The sequence below is a fragment of the Oryx dammah genome, unplaced genomic scaffold, assembly GCF_014754425.2.
Source record: "Oryx dammah isolate SB20612 unplaced genomic scaffold, SCBI_Odam_1.1 HiC_scaffold_27, whole genome shotgun sequence".
Classification (NCBI taxonomy): domain Eukaryota; kingdom Metazoa; phylum Chordata; class Mammalia; order Artiodactyla; family Bovidae; genus Oryx; species Oryx dammah.
The window spans coordinates 113,454,760-113,482,678 of record NW_024070211.1 but is presented as its reverse complement, the minus strand read 5'-3'; the positions used below and the strand labels follow the sequence as shown (position 1 = coordinate 113,482,678).

Sequence of the window (27,919 nt, the reverse complement as noted above, 5' to 3'; positions counted from 1 at the left end):
AATCATGAAAAGCTGTCCATACCTTCTACTTTTTCTGCTGCCCAGTACTTTCCTGCAGTTTCCAGAATCCAGGCTTCATTTCTATCTGCTATCAGGAAACTGTTGTGATAGCTAAATACCATCCTGCCCTCTGAACAATTTCCACCCTGGCCATATTTTTCTAATAAATCAACAATGACATTGAGGGCTTTTTCAGCTGTATCACCTCTTTCAAGGCCAAGTCTAAAATAAAAATATTAAAGTTCTCAGATTAAAAGAAATTTCCTTTTTTTTTTTCCTTAAATAATTTCATGCACATGAGATTTTGTGTTTATGTTCAAAGAAAAACCTCTTCAAGTTAATAGATCCAGTGAAATCCAACTTCTAACCTATTCCTTCTGAAGTTAGTTTGGGATGATGAAAACAAAGATCAGTGTTCAAATTCCAACTTGGTAATTTATTTGCAAGTTGATTTATCTCAAAACCTCCAGATTTCTCATCTGTAAAATCAGGATAATTATAATACCCCATAAGGTAACTGTGAGAATTAGTTATGGTCTAATAAAGTATGTTAAGTACTTCCAATGAATCATAATTTTCAATTCTCCTGACTTCCCTGGTGGCTCAGACGGTAAAGCATCTGTCTACAATGTGGGAGACCCGGGTTCAATCCCTGGGTCGGGAAGTTCCCTGGAGAAGGAAATGGCAACCCACTCCAGTACTCTTGCCTAGAAAAATCCCATGGACGGAGGAGCCTGGTGTCCATGGGGTCACAAAGAGTCAGACACGACTGAGCGACTTCACTCACTCACTCCCTCCCTCCCTTCTCCTAATTAACGACATTTGAACTGATTCTAAAGCATTTTTAATACAAACTATAAAGTATCAAAGTCCAAACAATGGAAAAAAAAAAAGGAAGCTAAAACATGTTAAAAGTTACACCAAAATTTTAAACTTAGACAAGTTCTATAGTGCAAAAATGTAACAAAAATATAACCTGACAAGGTCCATGCCCAATAGTGCCTCTTCATCACAAACTTTTTCTCTTCCCCATACGGCTTCATTCCCAATGCAAACTCCATGCTCATTGGCTCCCATTTCTGCTCCCCATAACCAAGCTGGGCGACTAAGGACAACAGCATATGTTTCAGGAACTTGATCAATTTCTATATAAGTACACTGTAAAGAAAGTCATAGTGACAACAATAAAACTGAAAAAGAAAAGTTGTCAAAGTCTAGAATCTTTATCGATCAAAGACCTGAATATTATGAAAGAGATTATAACTAAATTGAAATTTTCAATTATAAGGCATTGCCCTGAAAAAATATTCAGAATTGTCCCTAAGAGCATTTATTCATTCAGATATGTGCTAAGCATCTCCGGTCTGCTAAGAGATATATTAGTTATAATGATGAATCAGATATAGATCTTGCTTTCAAGAAACTAAGACCTGTACATTACTAAGACACAAGGAAATACAAACTATAAGGACTATGAAGAAAAGTGAAGATGGGGAGCTAATAGAAGCTCAGGAGAAAGAGAGTTTCTAGTTGTGAAATCTTGAAACATATTGTAAAGGAAGATGTATGTGAGCTGAAATGTAAAGAGAGAGATCTCAAACTCAGCGTCCAGGGTTTGTTGATTAATGATACACATTCCATATGGCAGCCCTTAAATACAAGTGACTGCCATAGAAGCCCATGTCACATGCGGGATTCACCCATCAGGTACATCCACAACTGTGAGAAGAACAAGAACTTACAGGATAGGTGAGACAAATATGAAGAGATAAAACAGAAATGGATCCACGATAAGTAAATAGTCTCGTCAAAAGAAAACACTGGCCTAGTACAATTAGCCCTCCATATCCACAGATCTCACATCCACACAGTCAACTAAACACTGATCAAAAATATTCAGCAAAAAAATAGTCCAAAAAGCAAAATAAATTTGCCATTTGCTAGAAACTATTTACATAGCATTTATATTGTATTTACAACTATTTACATGCCATACATATTGTACTACCCATTGGAGAAGGAAATGGCAACCCACTCCAGTGTTCTTGCCTGGAGAATCCCAGGGATGGGGGAGCCTGGTGGGCTGCCGTCTATGGGGTCACACAGAGTCGGACACAACTGGTGACTTAGCACCAGCAGCAGCAGAGATAATGTAAAGTTTATGAGAGGATGTGTATAGGTTATATGCATGTATACGTCATTTTATAACAAGGGACTTGAGCATCAGATGATTTTGATATCCTAGGGGGTCCTGGAACCAATCCCCCAAGGATGTGGAGGAACAACTGATACATCAAACATCTAATATTTAATACATCTTGGTACTAGAATATCAGTAAAAATGGAATCTAAAAATAAATAATTAGCAATAAAAGCATAGTGTGAATTTTTTCCTTTAAATTCCATGCTAAAAGGATTTTTTACATAAAACATTTTTAAAGGATCCTTTAATTGATGTGTATACTATCAAATGACTAGTGCATAGTATTGACAGTTATCACTGAATCAAAAAACCTCTTCTGATGATAAAACTGTTATTTCCAGAGCCTGGAATGACTGTTCCTATTCTACACCAATCAGAATCCTTTTTGCCCATCAAATTCCAGCTGAAACCCCAACTTCAGTGAAGCCTTCTTTGATTCCTAGTCTGAATTAATTGCTTCTTCCCCACTGCTGCCACCATCTGCTGCTCTTAAATTTGGTGTTGAAACTTCATCCTTCTTTACAAGGTGGTTAGTTACATACACATCCTATTCCTCTACTAGACTCTAAGCTCCTGAAAGACAAAACTAGTCTTTTTTTTTTTTGAATGATAGAAACTAAATGTTACAACTTATTCCATCTTCATGATTATAGGCATTACAGGGCAGGGTGGGTAAACAAGGCAAATAAAATCTTTTCTCCCCTCATTTAGCCAGATGCAACATGCTGGCATTTTTATGATCGGTTGACATTAATAACTAATTGACCTAAGCTGAAAGCTGGCAACAACAAATCTTTGCAATTTAGGATCTTCCTCCATAGCCACTCCAAGGATCTTAATTCCATGAGCTCTAAAATGGTGTTTACCACAGCATTCTTGAAGCTTTCAGATATTTTATTATTTTTGGCTGAGCCGGGTCTTTGTTGATGCATGCACGCTTTCTCGAGTTGTGGCCAGCAGGAGCTACTCTAGCTGTGCTGTGCAGGCTTCTCATTGAGGTGGCTTCTCTTGCTGTGGTGTTTAATAGTTGTGGCACAAGGGTGCAGCTGACCCACAGCAGGTGGAATCTTCCTGGGCCCAGGGATTGAATCCATGTTCCCTGCATTGGCAAGTGGATTCTTAATAACTGGACCACCAAGGAAGTCCACACTAGCACATCTTAATATGAGATCTCACACCTCTTGTTAAGAGTGGTTGTTGTTTAGTTTCTAAGTCCTGTCTGACTCTTTTGCAACCCCATAGACGAGAGCCCACCAGTCTCCTCTGTCCATGGGATTTTCCAGGCAAGATACTAGAGTGGGTTACCATTTCCCTCTCCAGGGGATCTTCCTGTCCCAGGAAATTCAGCCCCTGTTTCCTATTTGGCAGGCAGATTCTTTACCACCCAGCCACCTGGGAAACCTGTTGTTAAGGTAGGGCACTGTTAAAAGCAAGACAGAACCAGTCTGGACAGCAAGCTTTAACTCTCTTTCTCCTATTCAACATACTTGCATATGGTAAGCATTCAAATATTTGCTCAAAGAACTAATAATTATTTCAGTGTTCTCCAAACTGCTAAAATAAAAGACCAGAATTCTGATTCAAATTATTTACAAAATTTAAATTCTTTAATTTTTTAACATCTAGAGCCTCTGCCAGATAGCCAGCTAGTGATTTTTAAACACTGTTTTTGACATTTTTAAAGAAAAATATTGTTAACAAAACATGCATTTCACCTACCTTAAGATGTTCCTTCAAGTTGTCATGAACTGCAGCAGGAAAATAAACTACTTCCTGTACTTCATCACAGGGTCTATCTGAATTTTTTCCAAAAATAATCCTGTTATCAATTGTTGCTGGAGGTAATGCCACGAAAGTGTCACAGGAACAAGGTTCCATTGTTTTTTTAACTAAAAATCATATGGAAGTTTGAAAATAAAAAGAGAAAATATTTTTATTTAGTACATACAAAACAAAGTTTACTTGATGACTACGGGATATTACTGTCATATCTAACAAAGGATGTTCATTAAAGTTTAAATTTCATATACTGTGCTATAGAAATCAGTAAGAAAATAATGGGCATGAATCTAGTACTACAAGAATAAGTAAGAAAACAGGAATAACAAGCACCTTCTTCTAGTCCATAGCTCAGATTTACCCTCCAAGCTCTTTCTTGTCTTCCCTGAATCTCCTTTCATTATTTCCATATTTGGAAACACCTGCACCTATACTATAAAGACTATATTTGTGTACATATCTAACAAAGGATGTTCATTCAGTTCAATTCAGTTGAGTTCAGTTGGTCAGTTGTATCCGACTCTTCGCAACCCCATGGACCCAGGACTCCCTGTCCATCACCAACTTTGAGTTTGAGTTTACTTAAACTCATCTCCATTGAGTCAGTGATGCCATCCAACCATCTCATCCTCTGTCGTCCCCTTCTCTCGCCTTCAATCTTTCCCAGCATCAGGGTCTTTTCCAATGAGTCAGTTCTTCACATCAGGTGGCCAAAGTATTGGAGTTTCAGCTTCAACATTAGTCCTTCCAATGAACACCCAGGACTGATCTCCTTTAGGATGGATTGGTTGGATCTCCTTGCAGTCCAAGGGACTCTCAAGAGTCTTCTCCAACACCACAGTTCAAAAGCATCAATTCTTCTGAGCTCAGCTTTCTTTATAGTCCAATTCTCACATACATACATGACTACTGGAAAAACATTGCCTTGACAAGACAAACCTTTGTTGGCAAAGTAATGTCTCTGCTTTTCAATATGCTCTGTAGGTTGGTGATAACTTTCCTTCCAAGGAGTGTCTTTTAATTTCATGCCTGCAATCACCATCTGCAGTGATTTTGGAGCCCCCCAAAATAAAGTCAACCACTGTTTCCCCATCTATTTGCCATGAAGTGATAGGACCAGATGCCATGATCTTAGTTTTCTGAATGTTAAGCTTTAAGCCAACTTTTTCACTTTCCTCTTTCACTTTCATCAAGAGGCTCTTTAGTTCTTCTTCACTTTCTGCCATAAGGGTGGTGTTCATTAAAACATTTTAATTTTGAAACAGACTCACTAAATCAGACAAAAGCAAAAACATGTCAATAAAATTCCAAATTGTTATTTCCCATTGTTGAATTGTTATGTTCACATTCAACTTGCACGTCCTGATTGTATAATATCAGGATCATATCTTCATTTGTAATTTGGAAAAATCTTAAATCCTCAATTTTAGTAGAGCTTATTGGCTCAGTGGTAAAGAATCCACTTGCCAAGCAGGAGATGCCTGCCAAGCAGGAGACATGGGTTTGATCCCTGGGTCAGGAAGATCCCCTAGAGAAGGAAATGGCAACCCACTCCAGTATTCTTGTCTGGGAAATCCCAGGGACAGAGCAGCCTGGTGGGCTACAGACCATGGGGTGCAAAGAGTCAGAAACCTAGCAACTAAATATCAACAGCAACAAAATTTGCTTCTAGAATGGCAAATTGTTTTGTTTCCTTCTTTCCTGTTATACTACCCAAACCTTAGAATGGCTTTACAAGAACAGATTTAAATGTAATCAACATTTCATTGAAAAGAAAACAAAATGACTCAAGTAAGAAAGAAACAAATTCTGCCTGAAATGCCTAAGGGTTTTTCTCTTTTTTCAGTGATGGAGAAAGGTCACCAATGCTTCTGTTCCTTTCTGTGTGATTTTCCTTTCTCTAAAAAAAATTTTTTTAATTTATTATTTTTGGCCACACTGGGTCTTCCTTGCTGTGTGCAGGCTTTCTCTAGTTGTGGGGAGCCAGGGCTACTCTTGCTTGCAAAGCACGGGTTCCAGGAGCCTGGGCTTGAGTAGTTGTGCACTGCAGGCTCAGATGCTGGGCAGTATGGGGGAATCTTCCTGGACTAGGGACAGAAGCAGTGTCCCCTACATTGGCAGGCAGATTCTTAACCAATGGACCACCAGGGAAGTCCGTGTGATTTTCAACTCATGTCCTAAATCGCCTTCTATGTGTTCCAAAGTTAGTTCTACCACTGCCTAACTTTGGTAGGCTATTTAATCTCTATCTAAGCCTCCTGCCTCATCTGTAAATCTCTCAAAGGGCTGTTATGAAAATTTAATAAGACAATGTGTAAAACGTTTTGCACAAGGCATAGAGCATATCAGACACTTATATAAACGCTGTTACTGTTATTATTTGTCAGAAGAGTACATTTCTCACAAAAAGCTTACTCCTGACATCACACGCCACCTCATACTAGGAAAGGACTTGGCTGAAGGATCACCTACAGCAGCAGCAGCAGCCACGTACCCTCAATACCTTGGAATCTCAAGAGCCATCAAGGTGCACTAGGTGATCTGACCTAACCGGGGTAATAAGCTAAGAAAACAGGTTACCTGATTAGGAAGACATCTAACCCATTTAGGAGTGGCAGTCTTGAGAGGCTTTACTAACCTCTAGAATACAGTCATCATTTAACAAATGTTTACAGACATCTTTCTGCACCATGCGCCGTGCAGTTGGTAACAAACTAGAGTCTTCGCTCTTGTGGAGTTGACATGCTTTAGTTCACCAAGAGCTTTCATCGTTTGATCCTCACAAACTTGCTACAGTTAGGGCAAGAATTACTACAGACGAAAACAATCGGTGCAGGCAAGTTTCTGTAACTCGAAACAACGTTCACAAAATAAACTGCTCGGACTTCAAGAACCTCTTGCGAAAGGGCCGCCGCCCAGCACACACTTAGCACCGAAGACAGCTGCGGACTGCGCAGCTTTGGCCCGCGCCCCTCCCAGAAGCCCCTCCTAGGAGCCTCTCAGTAACCTCTCGCCCCCCACCCCACTCCGCAATTCTGGGCTTCCTACTTCCTACAACTACTAGGCTCGCTCGCCCCTCCCTCCCTGCACGCCCCTCACCTGGCCTCCGAGCTACCGAAGTGAAAGGGGAAAACTGAGAAAGGGCGGCAGAAGAGCTAGTTGCCGGAAGTCGTCCCCTTTGACCCCGGAAGTTCCTACTGCTACTGGAGGCGCAGTTCCGGTTAGGCGGCGGAGTTTGTTTACGTTGCCTCTCTCAGACCTAGTGGTTGCATACCCCAGCTCAGCCTCCAAAATGGGGAAATCCTTCGCCAATTTCATGTGCAAGAAGGACTTTCATCCTGCTTCCAAATCCAACATCAAAAAAGTGAGTACGATGAGCAGGCCTTTGGCGCCTGGGTTCCTAGGACCTCCTGGAGGTCAGAGTGGTGGTGTGTATGGAATCCCTGGGACAGCCGCCTTTTCTCCATGCCTAAAGCCCTGGCGTTCTTGTCCCTCGCCGCTGGCCCTCGAGGTTTATTTTACACTAGCCAGGGAAAAGGCTGCTCCGTCTGTTCTTTCGGCTCTGTCAGCCAGAATGTAAAGAGTCGAGATATGAAGACTGGTAACAGGGTTCTTCATTACTTCCTTCAGCGGATTCTAATATTGTCTTTTAGAATCTCAGAGATCACGGCTTCTGAGCTCTGCTGTCCCATACAAAAAAAGACTAGATAGATCTGAAAAGGAAAGGAAAGTCACACCTTGCTTCCTCTTTATCCCACCTAATCTTGTAGCGTCTGGCGACCTCTGAGCTGTGGTTTTTTAAATGACCACTTACAGGTCGATTAGATCCAGTACAAAAAAAGTATGCTGAATATTACAGCAGTGGAAATACTGAAGTAGGGTGAGTCTGAGCATTGAAACCTGACCTATATTCTGTTATTCCAGCACAGTCACTTTTAGCCTTGAGACCTTGCATAAAATATTTAATATCTCTCATCTTGAGTCTCCTGTAAATTAGGAATGATCCATATCAGTTGCCATGACTTGAAATTGTTATGAGGACTACATAAGATGGTGTAGATAAAGACTTTAAAACACAACCTTGATCTCTGCCTACTACATAGAGGGAGTGCACAATAAAATGTTAATTGGCCCACACACACTGTTATCCTTAGACTATTCCTAAAATACAGGTGGTGACCAGAGTTTCATACTGCTTATTCTGTATGCTTTCCTGAACAGTCACAGCCAATTTCAAAATTTTAATGACCCCTTTTTTTCACTCCTGACTCTCAGCTCTACACTGCCAGATCTTAGGCCTTAACTGAAGGCACCTGAACACAACTATATAGTAGACAATTTCATCTCGATATCTTACAGGCATTTCAAACTCAACATATTTGAAATGGAACTTATCTTTTATTCTAAATCTGCTCTTGCATTTATACCTCCTATTCTCATATCAGTAGGAAATGCAGATAGTAACACAACCTGCATCCAGTCACCCAGGCCAGAAATAAGATTCAGCTTTTTCCATCACTGCTTTATCTAGTTGGCTAATAAATTCTATTGCTGTTACTTCTTAAGTATCTCTTGAATCCATCTCTCCTCCTTGTCACTATTGTCTGCATCTTAGCTTAGACCCTGATCATCTTTCACCTAGATTGCTATATTTCCTAACTGATTTTTCTGCTGCCAGTCTTGACCCCTCTCAAATCCATTCTCTACCGATCAGAATAATTATTTTTTTATTTAGCAGTTTTACTGAAGTATAATTAGCATACCATACAATCGCTCATATAAAGTGTAAAATTCAATATTTTTTAGTATATTTATGAATTTTGTCATCACCAAAACAGTTCTAAAATATTTTCATCACCCTCCCCAAAACCCGTATCTACTAACAGTCACTCCCCATTTGTCCTTAATCCTCCCCCTCCCCAGCCTTAGCCAACAACTGATCTGCTTTCTATTTCTGTGAATTGGCCTATTCTGGACATTTCATATAAACTGAATCATGCCATATGGGTTTTTTTGTCACTGGCTTCTTTCACTTAGCACAATGTTTCAGAGTTCATGCTGTATAGTATATCAGTATTACATTCCTTTTTATTGCTGAATAATTCCATGGTGTAGATATGGCACATTTTATTTATCCATTCATCATTTGATGAGTATTTGGGTTGCTTCCATAGAGTAGTCATTTTAAAGCACAACTTTGATTTCTTCAGCTCCTTATTAAAATTCTCCAGAATTAAGTCCAGATAGCCAGGCTCCAGTTAATTTTTCCTTCATCATCCCTTACTGCTATTCTCCCATCTTAGATTTTAAATTTTATTTATTTTTTTAATTTTGGCCCCACAGTATGCTGGATCTTAGTTCCCTAACCAAGGATTGCACCCATGCCCCCTGCAGGGGAAACACAGAGTCTTAACCACTAGCCTAGCTGGAAAGTCTCCAACCTTAGACTTTATGCTCCAGTAAAATCAAACTACTCAATTCCTGTTTTCATCTTTGGATCTTTATCTCAGTTGTTCCCTCTGCCAGTGATATCTTACCCTATTTTTCCCTTGGCAAAATTGTAATGCGCTTCAAAATCCTGTTTAACACATTGAAGCTACTTGTGTAACAGGGTTACTTATTGCAGCTGCCTTTGTAATAACAGAAGGTTGGAAATTTCTTAATATCCACCAGTACAGCAGGAGATTGGTTAAATAAATGATGGTGTAGCTCCACAAAGAAATGATCCTCTTCAGCACCCTACCCTCCTGGAAAATAAACCATTTTGTTTACTGATCTGGGAGTGATCTCCATGGTATAGAATTTTATTTTATACATTTTCTCTGTTTATGTATGCTGTATTATATGTGCATACATACATAAATGCATGCTGTATATGTTCAGTTCAATTCAGTCACTCAGCTGTGTCCGACTCTTTGTGACCCCATGAACCGCAGCACGCCAGGCCTCCCTGTCCGTCACCAACTCCCGGAGTTTACCTAAACTCATGTCCCTTGAGTTGGTGATGCCATCCAACCATCTCATCCTCCATTGTCCCCTTCTCCTCCTGCCCTCAATCTTTCCCAGCATCAGGGTCTTTCCAAATCAGTCAGCTCTGCGCATCAGGTGGCCAAACTATTGGAGTTTCAGCTTCAACATCAGTCCCTCCAATGAACATCCAGGACTGATCTCCTTTAGGATGGATTGGTTGGATCTCCTTGCAGTTCAAGGGATTCTCAAGAGTCTTCTCCAACACCACAGTTCAAAAGCATCAATTCTTTGGCGCTCAGCTTTCTTTATAGTCCAACTCTCACATCCATACATGACTAGTGGAAAAACCATCGTCTTGACTAGATGGACCTTTGTTGACAAAGTAATGTCTCTGCTTTTCAATATGCTGTCTAGGTTGGTGATAACTTTGCTTCCAAGGAGTAAGCGTCTTTTAATTTCATGGCATCACCATCTGTATATGTTACCATTCATGAAAAGAGGGACCAAAAATGCGTGTGTATGTGTGTGTTTATATTATGTTCTGTATATTATGTGTGTATCCATGGGAACATCCTTGGAAGGATACACAAGACAGGAATAATATTGGCTCTGTGTGAGTATAGTTCATGGGGTTCTCAAGGCAAGAATGCTGAAGTGATTTGCCATTCCCTTCTCCAGTGGACCATATTTTGTCATAATGTGAGTATAGTTATGTCATTTAAAAAATAAAGAACTTCTAAAAACCAAAACTTGGCTATAAAGTATTCTATTATATCAGCCTTTTTCTCTGCCCACTAGAGTTAATCACTGTCTTGTTCTGTTTCCTTACATTGAATGTATTTTGTTATCCATTTTTATTGTTACTGTTTTTCCCCAGATGAGGATTTATTGGCGTAAATGCAACCATATAAAAATATAAGCTATGAAAAACACAATCACGATGTGCCCCCTTCCTGCACTGCCCAGACCCAAACATTGTTACTATTTATTTACACAATTCACATCTTTTTTATTATAAAATATCTTAAACATACAGAAAGGTTAGTATGGTTTTCTATTAGCAGATTCTGAGCATTTTGTAGGCGAGAATATATTTCACTACTTTTTATTTTAATCCATCATAAATATTCATGTATGTCAGCTCTAGAGCAAATGAGACTTGTAAAATAACTTTGTAAATCTAAAGCTTTAAATAAATGGTAGTTATTGTTAGAAGTAGTATCTTAATCATTAGGAGGCTATTATTAATGAATTATTTGATCAGGCAATGACATCTTGCATTTCTCTATTTCAACTGTTCGCATTTTGAGCTATAGTGAAAATTCCAAAGGTGCCTTTTACTGTCTATCCCAAGTGTAGACTTTTCTTCTACTGTAACATTACATTGGTAATGTTATATTGGTTATGACATTTATATTATGGTAGTTATGAAGACAGTAGAAGAAATTTTAGGAACTTATACAAAAGAAATTTCCAGGATAGTCTCTCCCTGAAGGATTCTCTTTTCATTTCTGTTTTTGCTTTTACTCTTCATATTAATCCTTGTCCACATCTCAGATTGTGGTCCCCATAAAACCTACCTATCTGAGTACTATTAAATCCTAATAACTACTCCTGTTTTGTGTCTAAAATTGAATAATGGCAGTCTTGTCCCCAGTCGTCCTCCCCACACTTATCTGGCCCATTATAATTATTAATTATTTTATCAATTTAAGTATTAAATATTTATCAATGTAAGTGTTAAATATTTTTCCTTAAATTTACCTTCTTAAAACAGCTTGTTGAGAGAGACAGTTTTGCCTTGCTATTTATGTTGAGTGGTTATCAAACACTTTATCCTTTACTTTAAAGAAGGTGGGAAGAGACTGATATCTTTTAAACCCGGAGGTAACATGATTAAATATCCTTGCATAAGCTGTGTGGGCTTTTTACCGTCTTCACCACTTTTATGATTCTGAGAATATCACATAGGGACGTACTCAGCCAGTGGTGGTGGTGCCCTTGAGCAACTGCAGGATATCAGATGCGTCTCTTATTCCATCTGTTTCCTCTCTTGGTGGTTTAGTTGCTAAGTCATGTTCAACTCTTGTGACCCCAGGCTCCTCTGTCCAGGCAAGAATACTGGAATGGGTTGCCATTTCCTTCTCCAGTTTTCTCTCTTGTTCCTTCCCTTTTTTCTACAACTATCTTTCATCTCCTTTCCTTTTTTCCTCCTCCTTGTCTTCCATTTTTCCTCTCTTGGGGTATCAGTGACACTTCCTGGCATCCAATGATGTGCCCTGTGTGTTTCCTGGACTAGACATATTCCATGTAGAGAGATGGTTGTTCTTGTCTCTGAAACATATGAGGGACTGAGGGCAAGAAGCTGTTGTACCCTGAGTGCTCAGAGTGGTTCTCAAGTTTGACATCTTTGACTGAAAGTTTAGCTGTTTTGAGTAATTATATTTTAGGACTTGCATCAAAGCATAAAATGAAATTTTCAACTCTTGTTTTGTGATTGTGACTTTATGACCAAAATAGATATGTTGTAAACTATAGAATAGCATTTTATGTTTTATTATAAAACAGAACAAACTTATTTAAGTTTTTACTTTACTAATTTAGGTTTGGATGGCAGAACAGAAAATATCATATGATAAGAAGAAACAAGAAGAGTTAATGCAACAATATCTAAAAGAACAAGAATCATATGATAACAGGTAAGAAATTCCACTCTGCTGGTATTTTTTAGAGTAATCAGTTGCATGAAAATATCCTTTACTGAGTCATATACTAGCTTTTTTTAACTGAATGCCCCCAATGATAGGATTATATTCCCTGTGAACTATCTTTATTCTTACATTGGTAGATGGGCACTTTTTCCAACCTTACCCATAATTCACACAAAATATAGATTGATGTGAATATACACTCCATATAGAGTTTATAGAGACGTTCCAACTTACTCAAAACTTGGAAGAAAAATAAATGTCTATACTTGAACTACTAAGGCCTCGTACAAAGATATTTCTTCAACATACACTGAAATGAAAAGATATGCAAGATAGCTTCAAGAAGTAAAGTGTCTTTACCTGACCTGCATGTCACTGTTCTTTTAATAGGATAAGAGCTAGAGTTCCTCACTGGCTTACTATATAGTACAGTATCCACCCCTACCCCTGGCTATTGTCATTTTATGTTTGTATTTGCACATCTAACTCTGAAGCTGATTTCTTTTGGTTAATCAAACAAATAAATAGTGGTGCTTTTTGATAAGTCATACTTTCTCTTCCAGTCAGTCCTATATTTCATCAAAAGATGGATCTTAAGCAAAGTAATACTAAACTATTACCAAATACTCTCTTTGAAATATAGTGTATTGAGAGCAAAATTAGAGAAATAAAACATTTTATTCAATTAAGTACTTTTCTCACTAATTTAATTTGATTGACTTTTATTGAGTACCTTCTTCATGCAAGGCAGCAAATGAAATTGTAGCACCCTATAATATAAAAGTGTGATGCATAGCTTCTGTCTAGCCTCAAGAAAGTCTAATAATGGATATGTACATACGTATAGTTCACGGCTGAAAATAATAACTAATTGAAAATAACACTGTTATAAAAACTGTGGCAGCCTAGCATAAGACAAAAATAATTCCATTTGGGATAACAAGGTAAGACTTTATGAAAGAGGTGAGGGAAAAAGGAGTGGCAAGGAGAAAAAGAAAGGTGACATTTGACATAGTTCAAAGCTGAACTCTGAAGAAGGGTAAAGATTTAGAGGCATTGTTCTCAACTGAGGGCCATTATTGCCCCAGGAGATATGTGGCAACATTTGGATACATTTTTTGATTGTCATAACTCAGGGGTTGGGTGCTACCAACATCTAGTGGTGGATTCTAGGGATGCTATAAAACAGCCTACAGTGTACCCAAAGAATGGTCAAGGCCAAAATGTCAGTAGCACCACTGTGGAAAAGCTGTGATCTGCATATAGTCAAAGCTTATTAAAGATGAGCATGGTGGGAAGGTGGAGAGTGTATTAGGAAACAGCAGTATAGTTGAGTTAGACCAATAAGGAGATCATGGATGAATGAAACAGGGCACTCAAACCCAGTGCACTGGGACAACCCAGAGGGATGGAATGGGGCGGGGGGTTGGAGGGGGTTCGGGACGGGGGGACACATGTATACTTGTGGCTGATTCATGTCAATATATGGCAACACCCAAAATATTGTAGGGTAGTTTCCTCCAATTAAAATTAATTAATTAATTGAAAGAGCTCGTGGAGGTGGAAGTGTAAGAACCCATGCAAATAGCTTGTTCCTCCCTGAATTTTGCCCACTAATATTATTATTCATTGATAGTTCTTGCCTGCATCAATTGTTACTGTGGTTTTCTAACAGTGGTTTTCTGTTTCTCTAAATTCCTCTACATTTTTAAATTTGAATTTCACTGGAAAGAGGATTTTTCCCTTGCCCTCACTTATTTATTTAATAATTTATTCCTATCATTATGGACTCAGATATTTACTTAATTTGTTATAATTCAATACTCGAATACTTTTTTGCTCAAATTTTGACCTTTGCCCACTCTGTCATCTTGACTCCTATGTCCACTTAACATGTTCCATCCTTTTAAAAAATAAATAAATAAAACTACTTCATGACACTATAAGATCATCAAAAATTTGTCTTTTATTTTTCCCTGCTGCAGCATTGGAATCAACCTGTTCCTTTTATTTGAGAAACATACTTAGAAACCAGGGTCTGGACATTAGGTTTGTTTGTTGCTTCTACGTTGGTTGTTTGAACTTACACGTATATAAAAGCAGATTTATGAGTATTTGGAGTGATTTGCTACGTTTTTCATTTTTCCTTGTTCAAAAATGTTGTCTTTAATAGTTCTGTTCCTTAGTATTCTATTTTTTCCCTTCTAAATTTTTAAATGTCCTAGATATTAGTGTTTGTGGATACTGATCCCTAAACATGACAATCATATTTATTATTCTGAATGGATAAATAAAAGGATGTTAGAACATCTATACATTTCACTCTACTTAGAGTCAACAGCAAAAAAAAAAAAAAAAGGGAAAAGAAAAAACCTGTATAGGTTTTTAGTTGAAGTTAAAACATAAATACTAATATAGTAGCTTTTCCTTTTATTTTGTATACTTACTGAGTTTTGCACAAAATGGAATTGATCTTCCAATTTTGATTTTATATTATTTTTGTTTCACTGTAAATGAAATGCTTTTTTGAAAGGGAATATATAAAACATAAAATTTATTGTTTTATGTGCACAGTTCAGTGGCATTAATTACATTCATAGTGTTGTATACCATCACCACTGTCTATTTCCAAAAATTTTTGTTCTTTACCCCAAGTAGAAACTCTGTACTCATTAAACTCTGTTCCCCCTGCCTCTATCTAGCCCCTGGTAAACACTATTTCTGCCTCTATGAAATTTGTCTTTCCTAAGTACATCATGTGAGTGGAATTATATAATATTTGTCCTTTTGTATCTGGCATACTTCACTTAGTATAACATATTCAAGAATCATCCATATTATAGTATGTATCAAGCTTATTTTTTATTATGGCCAAATAATATTCCATTGTTTGTACATACCACAGTTGGTCTACCCATTCAACCATAATGAACACTTGAATTGCTTCTATCTTTTAGCTATTTTGAATAATGGCATACCAGTATCTGTTCAGCCCCCAACTTTCAGTTCCTTTGGGTATATACCTAGGAGCAGAGCTGCTGGATCATCTGGTAGTTCTGTGTTTGACTATTGAAGAACCAGAAAACTGTTTTCCATAGGACCTGCACCATTTTACATTCCCACCAGTAATGCATAAGGGTTCCAATTTATCCACATCCTTGCCAACATTTGTTATTTTCCTTTTTTTTAAAAAAAAAAAATAACCATTCTTACGAATGCAGCATGGTATCTCATGGTTTTGATTTACATTTCCCTATAACTAGTGATATTGAGCTTTTCGTGTGCTTCATATTAATTTGTTAAATAGTGTTAATATAATTTATGAACTTTAAAGTATATGTTGGTTTTTAGTATATTTAAAGTTTGGAGCCATCACCATAACTCATTCAGAACATTTTCACCATCTGAAGAAGAAATCTTGTACCCAGTAGCGGTCACTTCCCATTCCCACAACCTGGCCTCCCAATTCCTCTCAGACTTAAGCAACCACTGACTTTGTCTCTACAGATTTACCTATCCTGGAAATGTCATATGAATGGAATCATACAATACGTGGCTTTTTGTGACTGGCTTCTTTCATTTAGTATAATGTTTTTGAAGTTCATCCATGTTGTAGCAGATGTCATTGGTTCATTCCCTTTTATTGCTGAATCATATCCCACGGTATGGAGGTAGATTCTGTTGTGCTTTTGCCCTCTTCTTCTTTTACAGTTATTTGTCAACTCCAGTGGAAATAAGAGAGAGAAGACTTACAATCATGTAGGCTATACTTTGTGATAGCCTTTTCCAAATATAAGAGGAAATTCTGTTTACTCCTTAGGTTTCTTCTCTTTAATCAATACTTTACATAGATCTTATGAATTAAAAGGTTTAACTTGATTATTCATTCAGTTTGTCGCAGAGCTATTTTTTTCTAAAAAGCACAGTGTATCTCTAAACAGAACAACATTCTCTAAACATATATCTCTAAACAGAACATATCTCTAAACAGAACAATGGAACAACAATGTTCTCCAAACAGGGAACATTCGGTGTTGAAAAAGAAATTATTAAAAAATGATTTTTAAGATGCAGTAGATAGTGAATCCATCATAGTAATTAACTTGTTGTAGATTTTCTTTAAACTATTCTCTCTTCATTGGCCTTGCGAAAGAATTTTATTTACTCTGTTACTGAATTTGACTCCTGTAAGCTTTAATTGGATTTGACTTCCTAAAGAAATCCAGAGAGACTTATTTTTCTAAACTGATTCCTCACAATTAAGAAAAAATGTTATTTAACTTAATTCTAAATATGTGTTGGCATATAGGATTTTAAGACAACATTTCAAAGTTTAAGAAAAGCATGTGAGGGAAAGCATGGCATTTTCCCCTCATTTCAGTTGGGAGGGCTGGGTTCTTTCAAGTATTGAGAAGGTCTCAGAACCAGTTATTAAAGGGGCAGCACTGCTGGAATTTTCATTCATAAATTTCAGATGTCATTTAGTCAGAGGAGTAGTTTTGAAATTTTATCGCTAATAAAAACATTTTATCCTAATTCCCTTGGAATTTAGGGGTATGGAGGGACAGTTATTCTGTAGTATTTTTCCTCCTACAAAAAAATTTGAAAATTTATCTCTTGTTTGATTTAGATTGCTAATGGGAGATGAACGTGTAAAGAATGGCCTTAATTTCATGTATGAGGCTCCACCAGGGGCTAAAAAAGGTACTTGCTTCAATTTCCTTTTTTTTAAGTCTTTGATGTGTTTGTGACTAAAGATTGAGAACTGTTATGACAGACATTTTTAGAAGTTGCTCATCTTTTAAAATTAATACTATTTTATAAAATAATGTTAAAATACTATAATCAATATAGTAGGATAAATACTAACAGTAATTCTCTAGTGTAATAATAATTTCATGGTGTGTTCTTCAGGGAGGAAAATCTTAACATCATCAGAAGTATATTTATTCTTTTATAATTTGTGTCTTTAGTCCTTCTTGTTGAGTATATTTGTAAATAGAAGGCATAATATTCACTGTCAATGAAAAGTATAGAAGTTTAAAGATTAGAAATTAATCTTTTATTAAGATTAATAAAGTACTGCCTCTTATTCGGTACTGTTTTTTACCCTACAGTGATTTGAATTTTATCTTGTGAAAGAAGAAAAAAGTCAAAGCAATACATTCTTACAAGTTACAATTAAATACCATGACATCATAGTGTAGTATATAATGGCAGACTTTCATGTTGAAGTTTTTAACTTGACCTACCTTTTTTTCCTCCCATATTTTTGATATGCAATCAAGAAAACAAAGAGGTAAAGTACTGTTTTCTATGTTTCGATTTATTTACAATAGATTGAAATTTTATGGAAATACTGAAAGACTTTAATGAATGTTTTTAGAAAGAAGAAACAGAAGGAGAGACTGAGTACAAATTTGAATGGCAGAAAGGGGCCCCACGAGAAAAGTAAGAACTGTTTTTTTTTTTTTTAAAGATAAAATATGTATCATTAACTTTATCTGGTGTGTGTGTGTGTAAGTTGCTTAGTCATGTCCAACTCTTTGCAACCCCATAGACCACAGCCCACCAGGCCCTTCTGTCCATGGTATTCTCCAGGCAAGAACACTGGAGTGGGTTGCCATTTCTTCTCCAAAAGAAACTGTAGAAAGAAAGTTAAGTTGCTCAGTCGTGTCCGACTCTTTGCGACCCCATGAACTGTAGCCTACCAGGCTCCTCCATCCATGGAATTTTCCAGGCAAGAGTACTGGAGTGGGGTGCCATGGCCTTCTCCAGTTTTATCTGGTATCCCATCCTATGTTGCTTTTTATTCACCAGAGAAAGCAACTAATGTGATAAGTTATTTTTAATGATTTGTCTTATGTAGCTAATTTGTTTGATCATAGTCTTTAGCTTTATTTTTGTTATTTTTTTAAAATCATGGATTATCAGACTGGATACTTGATAATAAAGTGGTGTTTGGAAATACTAAATAGATTTTATGGTTCTGTTTATTTACTAAAGTTGTATGTTTCATAATTTACTTAGAACTGTAAGACTGTTTTTAGTTTATTATTATTCTTAATATTGTTTATACATTTTCTCTCCTTAATAGATATGCCAAAGATGACATGAACATCAGAGATCAGCCGTTTGGTATTCAGGCAAGTGGCACATTTATTCTGTAAGAATAATTTTTTCAAAATAAACACTTCTTTATATTGTTGTCCAAAGGTATTTAAGCTGAAAAGGGTGTCTATGGTTTCTGAAAAGCTCTATGGTTTCTGTTTGTATCAGATAGTAGAAGGACTCAGAGAGAAAACATTAAATATAGCAAAGATACAAATCCAAATATCAAATCATGATAAAAGATAGGAGTCAAAATTTTATAGTGAGGGCTATAATGAAAATGGTCTCTGCAGTTTTCAAGGAATTTGGAGAATAGCTCATGGTCAAAAAATAAAACTGTTTGAATACTGCCGTACTTACTCATTTACATATTGTTTGTGGGTGCTTTCCTGCTGTATTGGCAGAGTTGAGTGGTTGCAACAGAGACCTTTGGCCCATACAGCCTAAAATATTTACTGTCTGGCTTTTTACAGGAAAAGTTTGCTAGCCCTTGGTTTAGGAAATTGAAACCTCAAAGATTAACTTTTTTCAAATTAGAGAATTCCAGATTGAGACAGGACATCATTCTTTTTTGGTGTTTTACCATTTCTTTTTGGATTACATTGTTTTATTGCCACCAGGTAAGGCTCAAAAAGAAATAAGATTCAGCTGAACTTTTAGACACAATTTATAGTAAAAAATTTTAGTGTTTGAATTACTTTTACCAAATATATGTGTGGAGTCTCTTTCCTTGGAGATCTTTTAGAAACAAGACTAATTTCACTTAAACTCTACAAGGAGTAAGGAGTTGAACAGTGGTTAGGTTCTTAGTATTTTAATAACCAAAATATGTTTACTATTTCTCAGGTTCGAAATGTGAGATGCATTAAATGTCACAAATGGGGTCATGTCAACACAGATCGAGAATGTCCTTTGTTTGGTCTTTCTGGAATTAATGCAAGTTCAGTTCCCACTGATGGCTCAGGTAGGCACTAGACATCATTTGTTTGTTTTAGAATTTATATAGAGGACAAACAAAGCTAAAGTAACTTCTTTTTTAATTCTCTCTCAGTATTGGTTTGATTTGGTTTGGTTTTGGTTTCTGGGGTTAGGTCACATTCCCAAAATGGTCAATGGGAAACTCTGATTATACGTTTTGAATATGAAATTCTGTATATTAGGATTTAATTTTTCTAGCCAAGGGCCCTATGAAATTGATATTAAAAGTAACAGATACATTAAGCATCATTTATCAGGTTGGTAACCTAAAAATAGAAGGAAGAAATGGTTGTTTCTCATATTTATGTCCTCCTGAGTTTTAGGACTAAGCTGAACTAGAAGCCACAATTGCAATTTTTGTTTCAGAGAGAAAATTGAGTTTTAAAAGATGTTAAATATGTTAAAATTAATTTTTACTTGAAAGTTATTTAACTTCCTGTCTGTTATTGTCTATTTAAGAAAAATTGGTTGAATTTGGTTTAAATCATTTGAGTTCTTCTTGTAAGAAGATATTAAAACTGAGAAGTTTTAACTTAAATTCCTCAGTGCCTTGTTAGTATGTTGTTCAAACAGCCACACTAATCCAACAATAATTCTTAATGAATCATAATAGCAATAACCTGCTTAACCCTGTAACCTTAAGTCATTTCACTTTTTATGAGTTTCAATTCTTCATTTTAAAATAAAGGATGATAGTATAACTCAAGAGATTTTCCACATTTTTTAAACAGCTGTTTAGTTCAGTTCAGTTCAGTCGCTCAGTCGTGCCCGACTCTTTGCGACCCCATGAATCGCAGCACACCAGGCCTCCCTGTCCATCACCAACTCCCGGAGTTCATTCAGACTCACGTCCATCGAGTCAGTGATGCCATCCAGTCATCTCATCCTCTGTCGTCCCCTTCTCCTCTTGCCCCCAATCCCTCCCAGCATCAGAGTCTTTTCCAATGAGTCAACTCTTAGAACCTTTAAAAATTTTTTTTAAATCCTACTTGTAATCCAAAGTAAGCCTCTTGATTAGAGTGAAAGAGAAGAGTGAAAAGGTGGGCTTAAAACTCAGTATTAAAAAAAACTAAGATCAAGGCATCTGGTCTCATCACTTCATGGCAAATAGACGAGGAACAGGTGAAAGCAGTGACAGATTTCCTCTTCTTGGGCTCTAAAATCACTGTGGGTGGTCACCGCAGCCATGAAATTGAGACAGTTACTTCTTGGCAGAAAAGCTATGACAAACCTAGACAGTGTTTTAAAAAGCAGAGACATCAGTTTGCCAACAAAGGTCCATATAAGTCAAGACTATGGTCTTTCCAGTAGTGTACAGATGTGAGAGCTGGACAGTAAAAAAGGCAGAGTGCTGAAAAATTGATGCCTTTGATCTGTGGTGCTGGAGAAGACTCTTGAGAGTCCCTTGGAAAGCAAGGAGACCAAACCAGTCAATCTTAAAGGAAATCAACCCTGAATACTCTTTGGAAGGACTTATGCTGAAGTTCCAATACTTTGGCCACCTTATGAGGACAGTTGACTCACTGGAAAAGACCCTGATGCTGGGAAAGATTGAAGGCAGATGGAGAAGAGGGCAGCAGAGGATAAGATAGGTTGGATGGTGTCACTGATTCAATGGACATGTACTTGGCCAAACTCTGGGAGATGATGAGGGACAGGAAAGCCTGGTGTGCTACAGTCCATGGGTATCACAGAATCAGACATGACCTGGCAACTAAACAACCACAGTCCCAGATGCAGAAAATAGAAAGGCAGAGCTGCCCTACGGAAGCAAATGCTCTAGGCATGAAGCGCCGTCCTCTCAGCTAATCTCGGGCTCCGAGCGCCTCTTTGGGCTCGCTGAGGCTTCCACTGCCACCTCTGAGCTCAAGGTTCACCCTCAGTCAGCAGATGATATTCAGGCTCTCTTCTATAGCTAGAGATCAGGCTTGCTTCCAGCAGGCCGGACGCAGGCTGTTGGACTCAAGATGCTAGTTCTCATATTAGGAGTTTAGGAATCTGATCCATCGTCAAGTTTGACACTGTTTCATTAGTGGTGTTATGAATGTCAGGATGGGTAGAAGAAGTACACACAAAATATTATACATGAATTTTTTAAAATCCTTACCTCTCTTTACAACATTTTTAAAAACCACATCTTAAGGACCTCCCTGGGTCCAGTAGTTAAGAATCTGCCTGTCTGTGCAGGGGACATAGGTTCTATCCCTGGCCCATGGGGCAGCTAAGCCATGTGCCACAGCTCCTGAAGCCCATGCACTCTCGAGCCTGTGCTCTGCATCGGGAAGCCCTAGCACTGCAGCTGGAGAGCAGCTCCCGCTCCCACAACTGCAGAAAAGAGCCTGCGTGCACCACCAACAACCCACCACAGCCAAAAAAACACACGTTTTAAGTAGAGGGAAAATTGCTCAGTGGTGAGGAATATGGACACAGACTCCTTGGTGTGACAGTCTCTGACAAAAGAACCTCCTGCTGATGCCACGGTGCAGGTGCTCTTAAACCCCACGTACTAGCTCCCTCTCCCCTGCCCTCACCCAACTGGTGAAAGAAGGGAGAGAAGTCGTCAAAGAAATCAAACCCAAAGCAAAGGAAGGTGGAGTAGGATGAAGAACCCATTAGCACAGATATCTCTGAGCTTTACTTTCGGTAGTCACGGGGATCTGTTGCTGTGTTTGAAAGGCATATTTTGTTTCCTGGAAGGGGTTATGTCTTTCTCATCTTTTCCTTCGCTCCATCCTTATGGTGCCCTTCCAGCTGAGTGACTTCCGTGTTGGCTGTGGAGGGGCAGTGTCAGTGCTATCTTTGTTCTTCAGCCTTGTCTCACTCTGATCTGCTTGGAGAGCATGAGTAGGATGGACCCTGGGACACTAGGAGACTAGGATGTAGACTGTAGACTAGGATAGCCCTTTATTTGGTATTTGATACACCTACTTTCTCTTGAATCTATTTAGAAAGTCTGTCCTCAGCAACCAAAAGAACTTACACTAAAGACGTAAAAGCATGACACAGCCTGTGTTAGAGCAAGTATGACAAAATGAACATTTTAATCTACTATTGATAAAGTGGAGGTAAATTGCTAAATTTGAAGAGTCATTTGATGTATCAAAAACCTTAAGAACATACATATCATTTTACTGGAAATTCAACATCCAGGAATTTATAGTAAGAAAGTGATAAGGTAGATGCCCAAAGGTTTATAGTAGTGAAAGATTAGAAATAACCCTAAATAAACCTAATCAGTAAAGGGTCGGTAAAATAAACTCACTCATCTATTCAGCAATTAAGTGTGGAGTAGTTACTCTGTGTGAGGCATTTTTCTAGGTTCTCGGAATATACCCCCGAGACAGAAATTCTTTCATAATTCTATTGGGAATGACAGAAAATAAACTAATAAGGAAGTACTAGGCATTTATAAATTCTGTGATGAAAACTACATTGGATACTAGGGTAAGAACTAATTGGGGAATAACTAGGTGAGGTGGTCAGGAAGGCCCCCCCTCTGAGGAAGTGATATTAGGGTGAGACCTAGAGGACAGGACGATGCAACCGTGTATTTGATGTCTCAGGCAAAAGGAACAACCTTCCACACAGAAGGAACTACAAATTCAGACTGTGAAGGTGTGGAAGTACGTAGATGCCTGATTTGGAACCCCTGCTCTCTACTTAGTAGCCATGTGACTTCAAGCAAGCCGTTAACTCCTCTGTGCCTCAGTTTGCAGTGTCTGTAAAATAGATATTATACTAATACCTACCTCATAAGGTTGTTATGAGAACTAAATGAGTTAATACATGTGTAGTGCTTAGAATAGTACCTAGCATATAGTAAGCACTTTATTAGTATATTTTTTTTAAATTAATTATGGGACTTCCCTGGTGGATCAGTGACTCCATGCTTCCACTAAGAGTGCATGCTTCCACTGCAGGGGACATGGGTTTAATCCCTAATCAGAGATCCAACATGATGCACGGCATGGCCAAAAAAAAAAAAAATCTTAAAAAATAAATTAATTATGGAATTAATTGGAATACCAGTGTAGCCAAAATGAAATACCATATAGCCATTAGATAAGATACATGAACTGAGCTGTTGATCTGTATTGACACATTAGGATGTACCAGGATATATCAACTAAAAAGAAGAAGAAGCAGTATTTCAAATTTCTTAAATCCCGTCTTACTTTTCTAAGAATACCTCAAAGCACTGAACTTTATGAAAGATTATGGTAAAAATAGATCAGTAACTTTCACTATCTATGATACCACATAAGATGAAAGTTACTGATCTATTTCTGATATACTGTCAGAGTTGAAAACCATCAGCTTCAGCTGTATGTAAGAACAACTGAAGGTTTGGGAAATAGGTCCTTGTTCGTTTAAATTATGTTTTACTAATAATACACAGGAAATTGTCCCACGGGAATAATCATGGATATGTCCCAAGGTTTTGTTGTAAAGCATTGTGTTAAGAGAACCTAAATGTCTAATAAAAGAATATTAAGTGAATAATTATGGGATATTGTCACAAGGGAATACTATACTATGCAACCATTAAAAAATGATAGGAACATTTCTTAATGAATGGATATTGTTTATAACATTTGGTCAAATAAAGCATATTATAAAACGAGGTAGCTATATGGATTCTATTCATTTTTCTCTTTACATCTTTAAGTAGACATATGGAGAGATGCTTTTAGAAAAATAAAAATGCCTGGAAGGAGATAGACTAAAATATTAACAACGATTATACATTTATAATTTTTAAATGAACAGTTCAGTCGCTCAGTTGTGTCCAACTCTGCAACCCCATGAATCTCAGTGCTCCAGGCCTCCCTGTCCATCACCAACTCCCAGAGTTCACTCAGACTCACATCCATAGAGTCAGTGATGCCATTCAGCCATCTCATCCTCTGTCATCCCCTTCTCCTCCTGCCCCCAATCCCTCCCAGCATCAGAGTCTTTTCCAGTGAGTCAGCTCTTTTCATGAGGTGGCCAAAGTACTGGAGTTTAAGCTTTAGCATCATTCCTTCCAAAGAAATCCCAAGGCTGATCTCCTTCAGAATGGACTGGTTGGATCTCCTTGCAGTCCAAGGGACTCTCAAGAGTCTTCTCCAACACCACAGTTCAAAAGCATCAATTCTTCGGCGCTCAGCCTTCTTCACACTCCAACTCTCACATCCATACATGAATATTAGAGGAATTAAAACTTATACATAGAAATAAATTATTTTAAATGGTATTGTTCACTTAATACCTTTTAAAGTTTGACCTGAATTTAGCAGTACCACTTAACTAACATTAATAGAAACTCCTAAAGGGTTTCTCAAAAACAAAATAAAAAGTACTCTGCTGTATCAAATAGGAAAGCAAATAATGATGTTATATTCTGAATTTGAATGTAATGAAAAATAAACTGGCCAATTTCCTAATCCACTTGCTGATTCAAGCTAAAAAATCTTTTCATTTAAAAAAAAATCACCTATTGAGTAATGTCTCACCAGTGAATAGAGATTATTTTTGCAATAAGGCAATTTCAGTGGATGTGGTTATCATGGGATAATCACACCCCTGGGGTACAGCCTTGTGCCTGTAATCTCCCAGGAGTGTAATTATTTCATGATAACTGCACCCCCTGGTGTTACATTATTTCTATTATGAAATTCTTAGTTTAGTATATAAAGTAACTTACTTTGATCACTGGAAACTGCAAGGTGCTGTTAGAACATTCCAGCTGTGAGGTTTACAGAGACCAGCTATAAGATTTACTTCTCCTTTACAAAGTTAAATTAGGTAATCAAAATGCTTCTCTGGCTAAGCTGGTTTAGAATATCTTTTCTACTGATAAGATCATCTTAACTTTGTAAGTTTTTGTACACTCTAGATATATCAAAATTATATATAAAACTTATAACCTTCAGTGGTGACTGAATATTTGTAAAATATTTTTATAGTACAACATAACTAAATGCCTGGCCCACTGGCCTTTTGTTTACACTCTGTAGCGCTTATTCCTATCATTGCCTCTTACCTTCTGTTACTTACTCATATTTTTAATGTAAATTGAAACTAGCATTTTTTTAAATACACAGTGGTGCTTTTCAACAAAGCAAGTGGGTTTTTTTTTTTTTTTTTTTTGGCTTTAATAGAGTGAATGGTCACATATATCTGTATGTCTCTTAATCTTTTTGTTTGTTTTGTTTCAGTCTTGTTTGTGTTTTTTCTTAATAGACTTTATTTTTTAGAGCAGTTTTAGGGTCGTAGCAAAATTGAGAGAAAAGCACAGAGTTCCCATATGCCACCTGCCCCCTCAGGTACATAACCTCTCCCATTATCAACATCCCCCAGCAGAGTGGAACATTTGCTGTAGTTGATGAACCTACAGTGACACATCATCATTATCCAAAGTCCATAGTTTACCATAGGTCTCACTCTTGGTATTGTGCCTTCCATGGGTTTGGACAAATGTATGATAGCATGTATCTACCAGTACAGTCTCATACAAAGTAGTTTCACTGTCCTAAAAAACCATTTGTGCTCTGAGCATTCGTCCCTCCCTCCCCTCTAATCCCTGACAACCACTGATCTTTTTACTCTCTCCATAATTTCACCTTTTTCTGAAGGTCATATTGTTGGAAGCATACTGTATGTAGCCTTTTAAGATCGGCTTCTTTCACTTGTGCATGTTGCTGCTGCTGCTAAGTCGCTTCATTTGTGTCCGACTCTGTGACCCCATAGATAGCAGCCCACCAGGCTCCCCCGTCCCTGGGATTCTCCAGGCAAGAACACTGGAGTGGGTTGCCATTTCCTTCTCCAATGCATGAAAGTGAAAAGTGAAAGTGAAGTCACTCAGTCGTGTCCAACCCTCAGCAACCCCATGGACTGCAGCCCACCAGGCTCCTCCGTCCATGGGATTTTCCAGGCAAGAGTTCTGGAGTGGGGTGCCATTGCCTTCTCCAGGGGATCTTCCCAACCCAGGGATTAAACCCATGTCTCTTATGTCTCCTACATTGGCAGGTGGATTCTTTACAACTAGCACCACCTGGGAAGCCCTTCTTTAACTTAGTAATATGCGTTTAAGGTTCCTCTATGTCTTTTCATGGCGTATTAGCTCATTTCTTTATAGTGCTGAATAACAACCCATTGTCTGGATGTATCACAGTTTATTGATCCGTTCACCTGCTAAAGCACATCTTGGTTGCTACCACCTTTTGACAGTTACAAATAAAGCTGCTGTATTAACATCTACATGCAGGTTTTTATGTGGTTATAGTTTTCAACTTGTTTAAGTAAATATGAAGGAACATAATTGCTGGATCATGTGGTAAGAATATTTTTAGTTTTATAAGAAGCTCCCAAACTGTCTTCCAAAGTAGGGCACCATTTTGCATTCCCACCAACAATGAATGCGAGCTCCCATTGCCCCACATCCTCATCAGCATTTGGCATTGTCAGTGTTAGGAATTTTGGTCATTCTGGTTGGTGTAGAGTGGTACCTTGTTGTTTTATTTTGCACTTCCCTGATGACATATTATTCAGCACATCTTTTTATATGCTTATTTGCCATCTGTATATCTTCTTGGTGAGGTGTCTGTTAAGGCCTTTGGCCCATTTTTTAACACTGAGTTATTTTCTCAGAGAAGGCAATGGCACCCCACTCCAGTCCTCTTACCTGGAAAATCCCATGGACAGAGGAGCCTGGTAGGCTGCAGTCCATGGGGTCGCTAAGAGTCAGACATGACTGAGCGACTTCACTTTCACTTTTCACTTTCATGCATTGGAGAAGGAAATGGCAACCCACTCCAGTGTTCTTGCCTGGAGAATCCCAGGGACAGGGGAACCTGGTGGGCTGCTGTCTATGGGGTCACACAGAGTCGGACATGACTGAAGTGACTTAGCAGCAGCAGAGTTATTTTCTTATTGTTGAGTTTTAAGAATTCTTTATATAACTGGGTATCAATCCTTTATCAGATTTGTCTTATGCAAATATTTTCTCTAGGTTTGTGGCTTGTCTTTTCATTTCTTTGAAAATGTTTTTATAACAGCTTCATTGAGTTATAATTTACACACCATACAGTTCACGCATTTGAAGTATACAGTTCAATGGCTTTGAATTTGTATATTCACAGAGTTGTCTGTCCATTATGATGGTTAATTTGAAAACATTTTCATT

At 37.7% G+C, this 27,919-nt stretch overlaps 2 protein-coding genes across 5 annotated transcripts in view; one reads left to right on the top strand and one right to left on the bottom strand.

Moving 5' to 3' along the window:
- Positions 1 to 7,170, bottom strand: part of SCRN3 (secernin 3) — a 34,627-nt gene extending 27,457 nt beyond the window's left edge. The window contains exons 1-5 of one of the 3 annotated variants that reach the window (XM_040228195.1): positions 7,082 to 7,170; positions 6,621 to 6,772; positions 3,923 to 4,092; positions 977 to 1,158; positions 23 to 222 (exon numbers count right to left, since the gene is read on the bottom strand). In XM_040228195.1, the coding sequence (XP_040084129.1) occupies positions 23 to 222; positions 977 to 1,158; positions 3,923 to 4,081 (541 nt within the window). In that variant the 5' untranslated portion in view covers positions 4,082 to 4,092; positions 6,621 to 6,772; positions 7,082 to 7,170. Of the gene's footprint in view, positions 1 to 22; positions 223 to 976; positions 1,159 to 3,922; positions 4,093 to 6,476; positions 6,546 to 6,620; positions 6,773 to 7,081 lie in introns of all 3 variants that reach the window. The other 2 variants (XM_040228196.1, XM_040228194.1) reach the window with 2 other exon arrangements.
- The window catches only part of CIR1 (corepressor interacting with RBPJ, CIR1), a 37,886-nt gene continuing 16,974 nt past the window's right edge, over positions 7,008 to 27,919 (top strand). For both annotated transcript variants that reach the window (XM_040228193.1, XM_040228191.1), the window contains exons 1-7: positions 7,008 to 7,346; positions 12,557 to 12,651; positions 17,294 to 17,367; positions 17,952 to 17,962; positions 18,050 to 18,114; positions 18,761 to 18,809; positions 19,621 to 19,738. In XM_040228193.1, coding sequence (XP_040084127.1) covers positions 7,275 to 7,346; positions 12,557 to 12,651; positions 17,294 to 17,367; positions 17,952 to 17,962; positions 18,050 to 18,114; positions 18,761 to 18,809; positions 19,621 to 19,738 — 484 coding nt within the window. In that variant the 5' untranslated portion in view covers positions 7,008 to 7,274. The remainder of the gene's footprint in view (positions 7,347 to 12,556; positions 12,652 to 17,293; positions 17,368 to 17,951; positions 17,963 to 18,049; positions 18,115 to 18,760; positions 18,810 to 19,620; positions 19,739 to 27,919) is intronic.